Source organism: Coturnix japonica, chromosome 1 (assembly GCF_054131305.1).
Source record: "Coturnix japonica strain WE chromosome 1, WE-NBRP24, whole genome shotgun sequence".
In the NCBI taxonomy this organism is placed as follows: domain Eukaryota; kingdom Metazoa; phylum Chordata; class Aves; order Galliformes; family Phasianidae; genus Coturnix; species Coturnix japonica.
This window is the reverse complement of record NC_140663.1, coordinates 179152507-179169500: the sequence shown is the minus strand read 5'-3', so window position 1 is coordinate 179169500 and position 16994 is coordinate 179152507. Positions and strand designations below refer to the sequence as shown.

The following is a 16994-nucleotide window of genomic DNA, read 5'->3' as shown; positions in this document are numbered from 1 at the left end:
AGGTGGGGATGTGGCCACCACACCCCTCCACCACAGCATCCCACATGCCTGTCCCTCCAGCCAACAGCCATAACACCTTGTCAGGCTCCCTGCTGCCCCCCCATGCTGACTCTGTCTTTGTGCTCTCACAGGGACCCTGTTCACCATCCGACCAGTGGAATTTGATGCCAACCAGCCCACCCTGGAACTGGTGGTGGAAGCCCGTGACCACGGCTCCCCCAGCCTCTCATCTTGGGCCACGGTTCAGCTTCAGGTGCTTGATGTGAATGACCACAGCCCCATTTTCCAGGTGCCACACTACAATGCCAGCGTCCCTGAGGACCTGCGGCCAGGAACCACTGTGCTGACGCTGGATGCAGGTGATGCCGACCTCTCCCGAGAGAACGCCGGCTTCGACTACACCATTGTCAGTGGCAACGGTGGCAATGCCTTCCAGGTGGAGAGCCGGGTGGCCTGGGCAGGTGGGCAGCTCCGCACACAGGGTGCATTGGTGCTTGTGGAGCCCTTAGATTTTGAGGCCATCCCAGTCTACAATCTCACTGTGGCTGCCTTGGACCGGGGCCTGCCGCAGCGCAGCACCACAGTGCCTGTGCTCATCACCGTGCAGGATGTCAATGACAACCCGCCTGTGTTTGCCCGAGCTGAATACCGCACGGCAGTGAGCGAGAGCACGCCTCCTGGCACAGAGCTGCTGCGCGTGATGGCCCACGACGCTGACTCGGGGCCCCGCGGCCATGTTCACTACACCATCAGCTCAGGGGACCAGCACGGGCTCTTCCAGATCCATGAGAGCACAGGTGCCCTGTGCCTGGCACGGCCCCTGGACCGGGAGACGCAGGCGTTGCACGCTCTTGTGGTGCAGGCCATGGATGTGCCAGGTGGGCACTTTGCTCTAGTGCCTGTAGCCATCGAGGTGAAGGATGTCAATGACAACAAGCCGTACTTCCCAGTGGAGGTGCTGAGTGCCAGCATGCGGGAGAACCTGCCGCCGGGCACACTTGTGACCACCCTGCGTGCCATCGACACCGACACCGGGGTGTTTGGGGAGCTGCAGTATGCCGTACTGGAGCAGCCAGTGGGGGGACCCGGCGTGGCAGAGGGCCGAGACGCCTTCGCCATCAACAGCAGCTCTGGGGAGCTGCGCTCCCGGCTCACCTTCGACTATGAGCGAGCCAAGGCCTTCCAGCTCCTCGTCAGGGCCACAGATGCTGGCAACGCCTCTGCTACGGTGACCGTGCGGGTGCTGGTGACCGGGGAGGATGAGTACGATCCCATCTTCCTGAGCCCCTCCTTCAGCTTTGAGGTCCCTGAGGGTGCCCGCAAAGGGCAGAGCATTGGGCGGGTCCTGGCCACAGATGAGGACGAGGGGGCTGACGGCGTTGTGCTGTACAACCTGGCCAAGCCCTCGCCGTACTTTGCCATCAACCAGACTACAGGCAGCATCTACCTGCGGGTGGACAGCCAGCCCCAGGCCGGGGCCGGGCGCGCCAAGAGGGAGCCCCGTGAGATGAGCCTTGAGGTGCAGGCGCGCAGCCCGCTGCCAGCCTCCCGTTCAGCCTCCGCTCAGGTCACCATCGACGTCACGCACACCTCCTTCGGCCTGGCTCCAGATCTCAACCTGCTGCTGGTGGCCGTGGCTGCCTCGCTGGGCGTTGTGGTAGTGCTGGCTGCTGTGGCCATTGTGCTGGCACTGGTCCGCTCCCGTCACCGCCGGGGCCACGAGAAGACAGAGGGGGACCGGCCACTGGCCCACGTGCAAAGCAGTTCTCTGCAGAAGCTGGGCCACGAGGAGCCAGCACTGCCTGGGGCTGAGCACATCTACCACCAAGCACTGCCGGGGTATGGGGGGGAACCAGCGGGGCCCTATACGCGGGGCGGCTCCCTGGATCCCTCGCACTCCAGTGGCAGAGGCTCTGCTGAGGCAGCTGAGGATGATGAGATCCGGATGATAAATGAGTACCCACGTGTGGCCAGCATCACAGCATCCATGCAGGAGCACATTTCGGCCCGCGGCCCCGACTCCGGCATCCAGCAGGATGCTGACCAGCTGTCCGACATCTCCTGTGAGCCGGCCGCCCTGGAAAGCTCCCAGTGGTTCAAGAGCAAGAAGGGCTCTGGGCTGCTGCTACCAGGGCCCACGTCGCAGCTGTACCGCGAGGATGGGGGAGGCAGTGCCTTCCTTGGTGTGCGCTGCGGCCTCAGCGTCTCCTCCCAGCCCCAGGACTATACCTTCCCAGAGGATGGCAAGCCCTCTGTGGATGGCTCGCTCACCGCCATCGTGGCCAGTGACGAGGAGCTCCGTGGCAGCTACAATTGGGATTACCTGCTGAACTGGTGCCCCCAGTTCCAGCCGCTGGCCAGCGTCTTCACGGAGATCGCCCGCCTCAAGGATGAGAGCTCCCTGCGCAAACCGTTCCCGACCAAGCCCAAGGCAGAGCCCAAGCCTCGCATCGACCCCCCACCCCTCATCACCTCTGTGGCCCACCCAGGAGCCAAGTCTGTGCCCCCCAAGCCGCCAGCGGGCAGGACCTTCCCGCACCCGTCATCGCTGCGCCGCTCGCCCATCAGCCACGAGGGCTCCATCTCGTCCTCTGCCATGTCACCCAGTTTCTCCCCCTCGCTCTCCCCACTGGCCGCCCGCTCCCCTGTGGTCTCTCCCTTTGGCATCTCACAGGGCCCCTCCGCCTCCACCATCAGCGCCGAGCACTCACTGGAGCCCTCTGAGGAGGCTGAGCTCAGGATTTAGACCTGGGCCCATAGACTTCCCCGCCAGCCCCTGTAGACACGGGGCCAAGAGCGGGGCCCAGCCGAGGGCTGCTCGGCACGGTACTGGTTTGGCTTCCCCAGCACCTTGCCCGTTCCAGGGCCCCACGTGCTGTGGGTTCCCATGTGCTTTGGGACTGCTGACTCTTGTCACTCCCTGTGGTCTGGCAGATTCAATGCTCGTTCTGATGCCCTGTGGACTGCTGAGCCCAGCGCCAGCACCCCAAGGCATGGTTCCTTGTACTGCTCGTGGTGTCCCAGAGCAGTGCCTGGCACGCTGCTGCTTTGTGGTACTCAGTGCTCTGAGAGGGGCTGGGAGCACAGCGCTGCTTCCTGCCCTGCTGGGTCCGAGCGCTGCCGCCTGCAGCCCCTGCTCGGTCCCGTCCAGCTGCCCCAGCCATGCAGCAGTGAGGGGCTGGCCCGTCCCTGCTGGCCCTGTCCCTGTGGGAGCTCCCAGGGCCGGGGTCTCACTGCTCAGCTGGCACAGCTGCAGCAGCCTGCGGGTCTGTGGGAAGCAGCGGGGCTGACCCTGCTTGGTGATGGTCTGAAACATCCCAGGCCTAAATGGACAGGGAGGAGAAGGCAGTGCCCATTATCTGCTTACCTGTCCGTGGCTGGTGGGGGAAAGGGCACCTGTCAGGGTCCCACAGGCCTCTCCACCTCCCACCTCTGCGTCTGCCCTACCTAAGGGTTCACAGTCCCAGGGCTGAGGGCCTTGGGCCATGGCTGCTTGGCGGCCCTTTGGGGCTGTAGGTTGGCATCAGGCACAGGTAATGCCGGCGTACCAGGCTGGCAGCACTGCTGGCTGGAGAAGCAGTGCCAGAACTGCATCAGCTGACCCCAGGATGGCCCAGCCCTGGGAAAGTCACCAGCACGGCTGCTCTGTGACCTCCTCTCACTCTGTCTGCCCCTGACCTGCCCACAGCTGCAGGAGAGCATGGGCGGGGGTACCCCAAAAAGCCATGTGGCTGTAGCCATGAGGCTGACATGGTGGCAGCCAGCATGTTGTCCTGATACAATGTGGGATGCGGGCAGCGGGGCTCCCAGGAGCCTGCAGTGCTCACCAGGATGAGCTGGGACACCAGGGCCACCTCCACAGCATGGGTGGCTGCCGGGGTCCCCAATCCCTGTGCCCATCCATCTGTGCAGCAGCTGCATTGCACTGCTCCTTCATGTCACACTGTGGGAATAGGCAGAGCCGCACATCCCTGGGGCTGGTCCCCATCGTCACACCAGCACTGTTTGCAGCTGGTGTGAGCTCACAACTGGTGTCAGCCCCGCACAGCGCTCACCTCAGCCCGCAGCACGTCGTGGCCCTGGGCCTGCTGTGCTTGTGCCAGGTGCTGCAGCCCTGGGTGCTCAGGCTGCTGTGATCCGTACATACACAGCTACAGGTGCAGAGTGGGGATCAGGAGCTGAGCATGCGAGCCACGGCAGCCCCAAATGTGCAGCCTGGGAGGACTCCCAGCTGTCTGAGAAGGGGATCTGGGGCTGCTATTGGAGCATTGGAATTTCCTTCCTATCACACTTTCCCTAGAGCCACTCCATAGCCTCAAGTGCAAATCCTGTGTGCACCGTTGGCTGCACCCTCATTGGTCACCCCAGCCCCAAGTATTTATCACAGCAGCCAAAAGCCACTTTTGCCCACTGCCCCTGTGCGTCCCACTCAGAACCGCCTGTGCCTGCAGCCCCATCTCTGCTCACCACAGGTCCCAGCACAGCCCTGCACCCCAGCACCGCGCTGCCCCACACCCCACATCCCCGTGATGCCCACAGGTCCCCAGTGCTGGCAGCTCTGGGAGCTGCCTTGGCTGACAACAAGGCCAGAATCAAGTTGCACCAGGGAGGCAGTGGGGCCAGACCTGTGGCCGTGGGGAGCTGAGGTGGCTCCAGGAGGGGAGGATGTGTTCCACTTTGCTCAGCACAGGGGTGGCCCAGAGGCACCCGAGGGGCTGCCTGAGCCCTGCACAGTGCCGGGGTGGCTGAGCAGCCCCACTCCTCTCTGCATGTTGGGATGGGTCACCCCTGCATGCCACATAGGGTAGGGTCAGACACATGGCCTCACTTCGGTGTGGGGTTGCAGCCACGTGCTGCTGAGCCCAGCCAGGAGCCGAGCCTCCAGTTATTTATTTTTACACATTGTACTATGATTCCTGTTTTCTACTTTGTTTGTACTTTTGTATCGTGTCTCGCTGAGCTGCATGTATTGGGCGCTGCTTGTCGGCCCACACACTGGGCTGCTCCAGCACAGCCTGGACCCAAGTGCCAACTTCTCAAAGAAATGCCTTAATAAACCACACTTGTTTGTACAGAGCTCGACTGACAGAATCTTACAATCCTCAGAGTTGGAAGAGACCTTTCATGGTCATCCAGCCCAACTCCCCTGCAATGAATGGGGATGTTCACAGCTACTTCAGGTTGCCCAGAGCCTGATCCAGCCTCAATTAGTATCATTGTTGCTGTGTGTGTACCCCATGCTGGCACCATGGCTCTACAGGTTCTGAGCAGAAGCGCTGTCAGGGCTGGTGGATGGGAGGCAGCGCTGGGGAACCCAGCAACATGCATGTGGCAGAGCTGGGGCTGCTGGGGGCACAGTGCTGCTTTCTGTCCTTGGGCAGCTCCAGGATCCCTGCAGCTCTGGGATCCCTGCTGCCCAGCACAGCTGCCTCCTGGCCTTGACCAAGAGGGGACGTGCAGCAATCTCAGACTTCAGCACAACAGAGGATGGAGAGAGAGATTGCACACACACACACTGTGGGCGTGCTCTGGACGCCCAGCTCCTCCAGCAAGGTGTGCTGCAGCTGTACCTGCCCCTGCATTGCTACATACATGCAGGCTTGGCCGCCGCCCTCACCAAGATGCACATCTGCATGCACAGCCACATGGGGCTCATCTGCTCACCCCATGGCTGCACTGTACATGTCTCTTCTCGGTGGCTGCATTTGCAGGTTTTACTCTTAGTGGCTGCCAGGCCCTGCAGGTGAGGTTGCACCACTCTGTGCATCCAGGTCACGTCCAAAAAGCAGCTTCATCACCCCGTGTGCACAGCCCATAATCACACAGCGAGAGCAGCCATCCTTTGTTTATGCCAGGATTGCCCAATCCTGGCTGTGCGGTGGTTTCCCACAAACCCAGCACACCCAATGGATCTCCCAGTGCTATTTATACACGAAAGACACAGAGTTGGTTGTTTTTCTGGCCTATCCTGGCGATGGGTGCTCAGTGATTTACACCCAATTAGAGCCATGCTGACTCTGCACTTCTGCTATCAAACGTGCTCAGGGGAGGGGTCTTCACTTGGGCAGGACTCTGTCGCTCGTGGATGTGATTTTCAGTGTTCCAATGAAGGTGGTTTGGCTGAGGTTATATAGACCCAACACTCAGACCCTCGAGGCACAGCCCCACTGCAGCCGGCATCTGGATTCTCTCGCCTTCAGTTCCCCTACGCAGACACACACAGACACCCCGGGGGGCTCAGCTCAGCCCAGACTCTGCTCTTGGGCAGCAAACTGGGACTGCTCTGCTCCCTCCTGCTGCAGGCTCAGCCCCAGGCGCACAGCCCAGCTCCCGGGGCACTCTGCCCATTGCCCAGAATGAGGCTGCTGGGAAGGACATGAACTGACACCCCGCACCCACCTGCTAAGAGCTGGCACTGTGTGCCCGGGGACATGGGATCCAACTGCTGACACAGCTTCCGAGGATACACAAGCACAGAAAATAGAGCCCCGGGAAAATACTTGGCAGTGGGGTTTAAGCAGCAGACAGGGCAGGTTGTGCTGCTGCCCAACAGGGCACAGCCAAACAAATGTGCATTTACAGCTGCTTTTATCCCCTTTTCTTGGTGCTTTTTTCCTCCTCTCCAAACTGTGTTGATCCTTCTTGTGTTGTGTGACCCCTAAAACTCCACATTCTGCCCCGGGCCGTTCCCTGCTCGGCAGCGCTGCTGTTTGTGTATCAGGAACCACAGCCGCCCTCATTTGGTGGGTGCCACCTTCATCTCACACAGCCCTGGGCAGATGCGTCCCCTCTGCACGGGTTATCGGTGCTCCCTGCCCTTCCGAGCTGCTCTAATCTCATCACCCAGCACCTCCCCGACGTTATGAACAGTGCGGGGCTGTGGCTGAGGGTGGCTCTGGATGTTCCCCAGCGTTGCCCAACCACAGATAATCCCGACCGGCTTCATTCACGGGAACGGCACCTACGTGGGGGTGGGCACGGCCCCACCTGCGACATCCGGCTGCTCATGTTCTTCATCCCAGCCGTGTCAGCAGATGCTCGTCAGAGCAATTAGCTCTGCCAGAACGTCCTAATCTTTGCTGGCCAGACAGCTCCACAAATAATCCCCGCAAATCTCATCCCACTTACAGCCCTGCCCCGAGCTGACGGCCGGCCGGGCTGCAGCGCTTCGGACAACGCGTGTCAGCGCTGAGCAGCGGCACGTCCCTTCCCTGCAGCTGCAGCCCCCGGTCGGGGCCGAGCAGCCCGGGGGGCCGGGAGCCAACGGGGCAACGGGACAAACGTGGGCGAGGGGGAGGAAGAGCCGGGATGGGGATACGGGAGCGGGGAGCGGTGAGGATGGGAGCAGCCAGCACCGGGATCGCGCTGTGCTGCACCGCCCCGACCGCCCCAAGGACACGCGGGGCCACCTCCCTGCAGGGCGCCCCTTCACGCAGTGACAGCAGCTTTCAGCCCGGGTGGGCAGCCGTGGTTCGGGAGCTGCTCCACACACAAACAGCTGAGCTCCTTCCATGGACAAGGCTGGGACATGGGGCTCAGTGGGGTCCTTGCGCCTCCCCGCTGCTTTGGGTCCCCTCAAAGCTGCACCCTCCGTGCCCGGCCCCTTCCTGTCCCACCCCCCCGGCTCTTCCCCCCAGACCCACAGGGCGCAACTGCACGACTCTGGGCGGGCAACCAACTCCAGCTGCTGCAAACCACACTGCGCTGCCTGCCTGGAAACTCTGAGTGGCCCCACATGTGTTTCCAATCGCAGGCACCAGAACTGCCCGAGGGCTCCGCACAGACACTCACGCTATGGGCAACACCCAGAGAGGAGCGCTGGTGTCCTGCAGGAAGGGGGTGTGAAGCAGCGGATCCCTACAGGGCAGGAGGGTCCTCCAGGTGGTGGGGGAAGCCCTGAGAGGCCCGACGGGGGCTGAGGAACGTGGGTGGATTTCCAGTGTCACTGAAAGCTGCTCTGTGAGCAGGAAAGGCTGCGCTTCAGCCCCACTGAATCCTTAGCAGCCTCGCTTCACCCACAGGGAGCAGAGCCGAGGCCTGGATCAGGCACTGCCTGCCTGGCTGTGCGGCACCTCCACCCCGAGCTGCACAGCTGATGTGGCTGGAACGGCACCGCCTGCACAGCGGGGCTGGGGGCACAAAGGTGGGACTGTGGGACTGATACAGCCACCAACCTTCACTCCTGCCCCAGACTCAGCATCCACCTCTCCAGCGGCACCTCGAGATGCTCTGAGCACAGCGGTGCCTCTGCAGCTGCTGCTCTGCACGGTCACACTGCGGCTCCGGCGTGGGAGAGATGGCAGCCCAGCCCGGGCAGGTGGTTTTCACATCGTCCATCTCCTCCTGGCTTGGACGCTGCTCTGCAGAAGCAGGAAACGAAGGAGGAGCTCCTGGAGCTGCTGCAGAGCTGTCTGTGCTTGTGGCCGGGACAAGGACTCGCTGATCCGAGCCGAGGTGGCAGCGGGGTCACAGCGCCCTCAGCTCACGTCTGCCCCGAGCGCTGCCCTGGGGCTCACGGGCAGGGCAACAAACTCCAGAGCTCCCTGCAGCCCCAGCGAGAAGTGCCTGAATTTTCCACAATCCCAAGGTCCATAAGTGTCATGATCTCGCCTTTGTGATGTTAATTCGGACGGCTCCTCGTGTGGGCCACGGCTCCGGCCGCGCCTCCCACGGAGCCCCGCTGCATCCCTGCACACGTAGCGGCAGCAGCACCGGGACGGTACAACCGGCCCCATTCGGGCACTGCCCCAGGGCAGCCCCTATAGCATCCCCTATGGCATCCCCTATAGCAGCCCCTATGGCATCCCCTACGGCATCCCCTATAGCGGCCCCTACGGCATCCCCTATGGCAGCCCCTATAGCATCCCCTATGGCAGCCCCTATAGCAGCCCCTATACATCCCCTATAGCATCCCCTATAGCAGCCCCTATGACAGCCCTTATAGCAGCCCCTATGGCAGCCCCTATACAGCCCCTATGCAGCCCCTATGGCAGCCCCTATAGCATCCCCTATAGCATCCCCTATGGCAGCTCCTATATCAGCCCCTATACCATCCCCTCTGTCATCCCGCTCATCCACAACACCCTCCCACTCAATGTCGATGTCTCCCTCCCGTCCCGTCCCGTTCCCGTCCCGTTCCCGTCCCGTCCCGTCCCGTCCCGTTCCCTCCTCCCCCGTTCGCAGCGCCGCCATCGGTGGGAACGGAGCCCGCCCGTCTGTCACGTGACCGCACTTTCCTCACGTGACCGAGATTCGAGCGCCCTCTCACGTGACCGTGCCGGTGGCGGGATGTGGCGGAGGTACCGGGACCGGGGGGTCGGACCGGGATGGGGGGGGTCGGGCCGCGGTTCCCACCGACTCCGCCCGCCGCAGGTACCGGGCGCTGCCCGCCGTGTTGGCGCTGAGTGCGGCCGCGTGGAGCTGCTGCGCCGCGGGAAGGGCGCTGGAGCGGGACCAGCCGTTCCGGTACGTACCATTCGGGTTGGTACCGTGCGGGTCGGTGCCGTTCGTTCCGGTCGGTGCCGTTCGTTCGGGTCGGTACCGTGCGGGTCGGTGCCGTTCGTTCCGGTCGGTGCCGTTCCGGTCGGTGCCGTTCCGGTCGGTGCCGTTCGGGTCGGTGCCGCTCCGGTCGGTGCCGTTCCGGTCGGTGCCGTTCGTTCCGGTCGGTGCCGTTCGTTCGGGTCGGTGCCGTTCGGGTCGGTGCCGTTCCGGTCGGTGTCGTTCGGGTCGGTGCCGTTCGGGTCGGTGCCGTTCCGGTGGCTGCGGTCCGGCTCGGTGCCCCCGGCGCTGCCCCCCCTCACTGCCGTCCCGCAGCCCCCCCCCCGGATGGACCCTCACCGGCCGCGTGAGCCCCGAGCACGTCGTTCATCTCACCCTGGCGCTGCGGCAGAGCGGCACCGAGCGCCTCGCCAGCATCGTCCGTGCTGTGTCCGAGCCGCGCTCCCCGCTATACGGTAATTAATAACACGGTAATAACACGGTAATAACACGGGAACACGGGAACCAGTCCGGGCCTTGCGCTGACCCCGTGTCCCCGCAGGGAAGTACCTGAGCCTGGAGCAGCTGCGGGACGTGGTGCAGCCCCCCCCGGCCGCGCTCATGACGGTGCTGAAGTGGCTGCGCACACACGGCGTGCAGGAATGTCACAGCGTCACCACCATGGACTTCTTGGAGTGCCACATGCCCGTCAGGTGAGACCTGTGGGCACGGGGCTCCTGCTGGGCGCTATGGGGGGAGGGCTGAGCCATGGGGCTCCAGGGCTGGGGGCTCTGTGCAAACAGCTGGAGGAGACACAGCCTGATGGTCCCGAGTGTGTCAGGACAGGTGGACAAGTGAGACAGACAGGTGTGTGTGTGTGTACAGCTGTGCTTGGGCTGCCCCACACCTCCCTGTGCCCACAGGAGGGCTGGGGTGAGCTGCACTTGGCTTCTGTGCTGCTCAGCCCGGGTACAGAGGGCACTCCTTGCTTCACAGAGGCTGTGTGGGCAGGGAGAGATGCTCATCCTGGCTCCTTCCACCAGTGGGAAGGGCAGCAGGGTGTGTGCTGTTGTGTGCTGTTGTGTTGTGTTGTGTTGTGTTGTATGTGAGCTGTCCCTGTGTTGCAGCACGGCCGAGCGCCTCCTGCCCGGGGCTGAGTTCCATCGCTACGTGAAGGGCCAGCGCAGCGTGATCCGCTCCCCGCAGCCCTACGTGGTTCCTGAGGAGCTGGCAGAGCACATCGACTTCGGTACAGTGCGGGGCAATGGGGCTGCTCAGTGATGCAGGTGGGAGGCTGAGCACTGCTGGCCGGGCTGGGGCAACCACAGTGCACAGAGCACGGCGCTTCTCTGGCTGTGCCCCAGCCGCCCTGTGCTCCTTGAAGAGGGCAGGTGGTGACCTCAGTGCTTCCCATGGCATCCCTGGCACCGGCTGCTCAGTGCTGGCCATGCAGGTGTCTGTGGCCATGCAGGTGTCTGTGGCCGTGCAGGTGTCTGTGGCCGTGCAGGTGTCTGTGGCCGTGCAGGTGTCTGTGGTTGTGCAGGTGTCTGTGGTTGTGCAGGTGTCTGTGGTTGTGCAGGTGTCTGTGGCCGTGCAGGTGTCTGTGGCTGTGCAGGTGTCTGGTTGTGCTGCTGCCTCTGAGGGGTGGAAGCTCCCCCCATGAGGAAGCCGTGGCACTGCAGTCATTGGCACAAGGAGAACACAGCACGCTGGGCAGTGGTGGCTGCACAGCAGTGGGGTAATGGCAGCCCAGGAGTGCAGAGTGCTGTGGGTGCTCCCCGTGCCCTCCTTCCAGCCAGGGTGAGGAGGGGGAGCAGGGCTGTGCCTTACCAGAGCACAAGGCCCTGGCACCTTCTCCTTCTTTGCGGAGCAGTGGGGGGCCTGCACCGGTTCCCTGCGGAGAGGAGCGTGGTCAGCAGGGCCTGGGCCAAGGAGGGGATGGAGTCCCGTGGGCAGAGAGCAACCTTCCACCTGGGTGTGATGCCGTCCATCATTCGGAAGCGATACAACATGACGACAGCAGACATTGGAGTGCTGCCCAACAACAGCCAGGCCTGTGCCCAGGTACAGCCCGGTGCTGGGGGGGCAGCAGGTTGAGCCCCAGAGCTGGGGCACCACTGCAGCGGGCACAGGGTGCTGTGGGAGCGTTCAGCAGCTGCTGAGAGCTGTGGCCAATGTTCCATGAGCACGTTGAGCCAACTTCCCAGCTCTGGAGAAATAACTCCGTGTCCTTCTGTGTCCCCCCAGTTCCTGGAGCAGTACTTCCACCAGGCTGACCTGGCTGTGTTCATGAAGCTCTTTGGCAGCAGCTTTGCCCACCGCACAAAGGTCGACCACGTGGTTGGGCACCAGGGCCAGGGCAGGGCTGGGCTGGAGGCCAGCCTGGATGTGGAGTACATCATGAGCACGGGTGCCAACATCTCCACGTGGGTCTTCAGCAATGCAGGTACTGATCCCCTGCCAGGCCTGCTTTGCCCTCTGTCTGCTTCCACGTGTCCTGCTCGATGTAGCACTGACCCGTCGGTTCAGGGAAGTGGCCATTCCCTGCCAGGGGTGTGAGATGGTGTGAGTTGCACCTCACGTGGTTCCTCATAGGGGCCGTGGCACTGGGGTTTCCCAACTGCTGTGGGTACATACTATGTGGGCTTCCAGCACTGGAGCCGCTGTGGGTCTCTGACAGCTCTCACAGGAGGCGTCATCCATTGCTTTAGGATACGTGACTGTGCACCATCCACAGCGCCCTGCAGCGCTGCACACCCTGCCCTGGCTTTGCAGTGTGAAGCAATCACATCACTCCCCTCCCTCTCTATGCAGAGCTGACCTGGCCACGAATCTGCCACGTGGTGGGGAAGGGCAGTTTGAAGGAAGGGGGCTGCAAACCAGTATGTGCTGGTGCTGTGCAACAGCAGTTTGTCCATGTTAGAGGATGGCTGGGGGCTGAGTGCACTGGGACCGTGTGCTCTGTCCTGTTGATGTCTGCTGGTGCACAGACCCTGTGTGCAGGGCTCTTCTGTGCTGCCTGCAGTGTGAGAAGGGGACAGAGACTCTGAGCAGCTGCAGGGGGTCTGGGACCCTCTGCCCTACACTGCATGGAGAGGGGAGAGGGGCAGGAGGGGCCTCGGCAGGGATTGGTGCTGGTCCCAGAGCCATCCCTGCCGTGCTGCCGTCAGCTGCTCTGCTGATGGGAATTCAAGGCAGCATCCAACCGAGCTCTGCACCCCACGGGCAGGGGCAGGAGGGGGCAGAGCCGCTGCTGGGGCAGCACGGTGACCCCGATCCCCCCCTGGAACTGTTGCTTTGTGCCCGCAGGGCGGCACGAGAGCCAGGAGCCGTTCCTGGCGTGGCTGCTGCTGCTCAGCAACATGTCGGCGCTGCCCTGGGTGCACTCGGTCAGCTACGGGGACGACGAGGACAGTCTGTCTCAGGCGTATCTGCAGCGGGTCAACGTGGAGTTCATGAAGGCGGCCGCCCGCGGCCTCACCGTGCTGTTCGCTTCGGGTGCGTGAGCTGCGGGGCCGGGGGCGTCCCGCTGCCCAGCGCTCCGGGCGCCCCCATCACTCGTGGCTGCCCGCAGGTGATGACGGTGCCGGGTGCCGGAGGGTGCCGGGGGGGAACCACACGTTCCGGCCCAGCTTCCCGGCCTCGAGGTAACGGCGGCCCCGGGCTCCTCGTGGCTGCGGGGCGGTGTGAGCCCCGGGGGGGGGTCGGGTTTGGGGGGGTCCGCAGCACCTGCCCGTCCTCAGCCCCTACGTGACCACGGTGGGCGGCACGTCCTTCAAGAACCCGTTCCTGGTGACGGAGGAGGTGACGGATTACATCAGCGGCGGCGGCTTCAGCAACGTCTTCCCCATGCCCGACTACCAGGTGCGGCCGGGGGGCGGAGGGGCCGCGGGGGGGGCTCCCCGGTGCCGGTGCTGACCGGGCTGATGGAGCTGATGGAGCTGCCTCCCCCAGGCCGATGCGGTGCGGAGTTTCCTGCGCTCCGCCCCGAAGCTGCCGCCCGGCTCCTACTACAACAGCAGCGGCCGCGCTTACCCCGACCTGGCCGCGCTGTCGGACAATTACTGGGTGGTGACCAACCGGCTGCCGCTGCCCTGGGTGTCGGGCACGTCGGTGAGCGCGGGGCGCCGGGGCACGGCTCGGGGCCGTCGGGTCGCGGTTCGGTGCCGTCGGGTCACGGTTCGGTGCCGTCGGGTCACGGTTCGGTGCCGTCGGGTCGCGGTTCGGTGCCGTCGGGTCGCGGTTCGGTGCCGTCGGGTCCCGGTTCGGTGCCGTCGGGTCCCGGTTCGGTGCCGTCGGGTCGGTGCGCTCCGCCCGGCGCTGAGCCGTGTCCCCCGTTGCCCCGTTCGTTCCAGGCCTCGACGCCGGTGGTGGCGGGGCTGCTGGCGCTGATCAATGACCGCCGCCTGCAGGGCGGGCAGCCGCCGCTCGGCTTCATCAACCCCGCGTTGTACCGGCTGCGGGAGCGCGGACACGGCGCGGCGCTGTTCGACGTGAGCGGGGCGGGGGGCGGGGGGGGTCCCGGGGGGTGCGGGGCGGGTCCGGTCCCAGCCGGGCTGTCCGGTCCCGTCCGGTCCGGTCGGGTTTTGCTGACCCCGCCCCGCCCGCAGGTGACCGTCGGCTGCCACGTGTCGTGTCTGGACGCTGCGGTTCAGGGCCGCGGTTTTTGCGCCGTTCCCGGTTGGGACGCGGTGACCGGGTGGGGGACGCCCAACTTCCCGCAGCTGCTGCGCGCGCTCACGGCGCCGTGACGCCAATAAAGGCCGCGATACGAACCGTGTGTGCCGGACGGACGGGCCGGGCGGCCAATGGGGAGCGGGGACGGGAGCGGGGCGGCCAATGGGCAGCGGGAGGGGGCGGGGCCGAGCGGGCGGCGCGTCGCGCGCAGGCGCGTTGCGGAGCGGCCGGAGCCGTCGGGGGGGGCGACATGAGCTGCAGCAACGAGAGCGACCCCGGCACCGCGGTGCCCGCAGCGCCCGCAGCGCCCGGGACCACCGGGACCACCGGGGACAACAAGCACAGCCCGGCCGCTGGCGGCAGCGGCGTCCCCGGGGCGCCACCCAGTGCGGCAGGAGGAGCGGCCAGGGGAGCGGACGGGGGAGCGGCGGCGGGGAGGGGACCCGGTGAGTGCGGGGAGGGGGAGAGCGGGACCGGGCCGTGATGGACCAGGCCGGGCTGGACCGGCTGTGATGGACCGGACCGTGATGGACCGGGCCGTGATGGACCGGGCCGTAATTGATCGGACCGTGCTGAACCGGGCCGTGCTGTGCGGTGCGGGGCCGTGATGGACCGGACCGGGCCGTGCGGTGCCGTGCTGGGCCGTGCTGTACCGGGCCTGCCTGTGCTGTGCCGTGCTTTGCAGTGCCATACCGTGCGGTGCCGGGCCGTGCCGTGCTGTGCGGTGCCGTGCGGTGCCGTGAGTCCCGCTGAGCGCCTCCTCCCGTAGCTCCCGTGTCGGCCGCGGCGCCGCCCGAAGGAGCGATGTCCAACGGCGTTTACGTGCCGCCCGGCGCCGCCAACGGGGAGGTGAAGCCGGTGGTGTCGGGGACGCCGCTCGTGGATTTCCTGCTGCAGCTGGAGGATTACACGCCCACGGTACGAGCGGAGCGGGGCGGGCACCGGCACCGGGCACTGAGCACCGGGCACTGAGCGCGGCTCTCCCCGCAGATCCCGGACGCCGTCACCGGGTATTACCTGAACAGAGCGGGATTCGAGGCCTCCGACCCGCGCATGTGAGTGTAAAGGGCGGCCGGGGGGGGGGGGTGCGGAACGACCCCCGGTGCCGTATCCCGGCCCACCCGCCCGTTGTTGTGCCCGCAGCATCCGGCTGATCTCGTTGGCCGCACAGAAATTCATCTCTGACATCGCCAACGACGCGCTGCAGCACTGCAAGATGAAGGGAACGGCCTCGGGGAGCTCCCGCAACAAGAGCAAGGTGGGCAGGGGGAGTGATGGGGGGCACTGCCAGGCATTGACCTGGGTCACAGAGTCATAGAACGGCCTGGGTTGCACAGAACCACAGTGCTCATCCATCCCAACCCCCTGCTGTGTGCAGGGTCACCAACCAGCAGCCCAGGCTGCCCAGAGCCACATCCAGCCTGGCCTTGAATGCCTGCAGGGATGGGGCATCCACAGCCTCCTTGGGCAACCTGTTCCAGTGCGTCACCACCCTCTGGGGGAAAAACTTCCTCCTCAGATCCAACCTAAACCTCCCCTGTCTCACTTTCAAACCATCCCCCCTTGTCCCATCACTGCCCACCCTCACAAACAGCCGTTCCCTCTCCTGTTTATTCGCTCCCTTCAAGTACTGGATGCCCACAATGAGGTCTCCCTGCAGCCTTCTCTTCTCCAACCCAAACCAGCCCAGTTCCCTCAACCTTTCCTCATAGCAGAGCTGCTCCAGCCCTCTGTCCATCTCAGTGGCCTCCTCTGGACCCTCCAACAGCTCCACGTCCTTCCTGTGCTGGGAGCCCCAGGCCGGGATACAGCACTGAGATATGAGCTCACAAGAGCTGAGTAGAAGGGGACAATCCCCTCCCCGTCCCTGCTGGCCACCCCTTTAAATGCAGCCCAGCACACAGTTGCCTTCCAGGCTGCAGGCACACACTGCTGCCTCATATCCAGCTTCTCACCCCCCAGGACCCCCAGGTCCTCTGCAGGGCTGCTCTCGAGGAGACCTTCCCCCAGTCTGTACACACACCTGGTGTTACCCCAACCCAGTGCATCACCCTGCACTTGGCCTTATTGAACCTCATGGGAGGCTGATGTGTGCTGACAAAATGGGAGGGAACGTGGTGGGCAGGAGGTGGGCAGTGCTGTGTATGGAGATACTGCAGGGCCACCCAGCCCTGATGGCACCAAACTAACGCTGAGGGAAAAAGATAAAGGGAGGAAGCGTGTAGAAATAGCTTCTGGAATCCACACAGCCCCAATTGTGGCTTAGGGGCAATGCAATAGATGCGCTGAGTAATGCTCAGTGCGTTTCTCTGCAGTGGAGGGCAAAGAGCAGATGCAGCTTTCAGGCACTTGGTGCTGGTTAATGCCCAGCCACTGGGCATCACACACACATGGACTGCTCCAATGAGGGTCAAAACCCCAACCAAGGGCTGAAGGCACGAGGTGTCTGTGCTGTGTTTGTGTGCTATGAGTGCTGTGTCTGTGCTGTGTTTGTGCTACAAGTGATGTATCTGTGCTGTGTCTGTGTGCTATGAGTGATGTATCTATCTGTGCTGTGTCTGTGCTGTGAGTGATGCTGCCCTTTGTCCCCAGGACAAGAAATACACTCTGACCATGGAGGACCTGACGCCCGCCCTGGCGGAATACGGCATCAATGTGAAGAAGCCGCACTACTTCACGTGAAAGCAGGGCTCGTTGCTGGGGACTTTTCTAGGGTTTGCTTCTGCTCCATTAAACCAATGGGTAGTTTTTTTTCTGGTGGAAAGACCCCCCGTTTCCTGCCGCCCTCCTGCTGTCAGTGCAGCAGCAGCATTTGGCCCACGGAGTTCTGCTCTGCCAGC

At 64.0% G+C, this 16994-nt stretch overlaps 3 protein-coding genes across 4 annotated transcripts in view; all 3 read left to right on the top strand.

The window, feature by feature from the left end:
• The window catches only part of DCHS1 (dachsous cadherin-related 1), a 69649-nt gene extending 64573 nt beyond the window's left edge, over positions 1-5076 (top strand). For both annotated transcript variants that reach the window (XM_032442289.2, XM_015852535.3), the window contains exon 21: positions 132-5076. In XM_032442289.2, coding sequence (XP_032298180.2) covers positions 132-2746 — 2615 coding nt within the window. In that variant the 3' untranslated portion in view covers positions 2747-5076. The remainder of the gene's footprint in view (positions 1-131) is intronic.
• A 4182-nt stretch (positions 5077-9258) lies between these two features.
• On the top strand, positions 9259-14252 carry TPP1 (tripeptidyl peptidase 1). The gene is made up of 13 exons (XM_015852536.3): positions 9259-9299; positions 9373-9465; positions 9814-9953; positions 10040-10190; positions 10605-10726; positions 11351-11541; positions 11725-11923; positions 12787-12975; positions 13052-13124; positions 13221-13341; positions 13432-13590; positions 13833-13970; positions 14088-14252. Exons 1-13 carry the CDS (start codon positions 9289-9291, stop codon positions 14226-14228), a joined length of 1728 nt encoding a protein of 575 aa, XP_015708022.2. The 5' UTR covers positions 9259-9288; the 3' UTR covers positions 14229-14252.
• Positions 14253-14377: 125 nt separating this feature from the next.
• Positions 14378-16918, top strand: TAF10 (TATA-box binding protein associated factor 10). Its single transcript, XM_015852542.3, has 5 exons — positions 14378-14600; positions 14924-15072; positions 15145-15209; positions 15298-15412; positions 16747-16918. Exons 1-5 carry the CDS (start codon positions 14405-14407, stop codon positions 16834-16836), a joined length of 615 nt encoding a protein of 204 aa, XP_015708028.1. The 5' UTR covers positions 14378-14404; the 3' UTR covers positions 16837-16918.
• The last annotated feature ends 76 nt before the right edge of the window (positions 16919-16994 follow it).

What these genes read in the sequence shown, in the direction of transcription:
- TPP1 (XM_015852536.3), top strand. An exon ending in GTGGGTCTTCAGCAATGCAG is followed by an intron (nt 11,924 to 12,786) that starts GTACTGATCCCC and finishes TTGTGCCCGCAG; the next exon opens with GGCGGCACGAGAGCCAGGAG. An exon ending in ACGGCGCGGCGCTGTTCGAC is followed by an intron (nt 13,971 to 14,087) that starts GTGAGCGGGGCG and finishes CCCCGCCCGCAG; the next exon opens with GTGACCGTCGGCTGCCACGT.
- TAF10 (XM_015852542.3), top strand. Translation starts at nt 14,405, where the DNA reads ATGAGCTGCAGCAACGAGAGCGACCCCGGCACCGCGGTGCCCGCAGCG. An exon ending in GGCGGCGGGGAGGGGACCCG is followed by an intron (nt 14,601 to 14,923) that starts GTGAGTGCGGGG and finishes CTCCTCCCGTAG; the next exon opens with CTCCCGTGTCGGCCGCGGCG. An exon ending in TGGAGGATTACACGCCCACG is followed by an intron (nt 15,073 to 15,144) that starts GTACGAGCGGAG and finishes CTCTCCCCGCAG; the next exon opens with ATCCCGGACGCCGTCACCGG.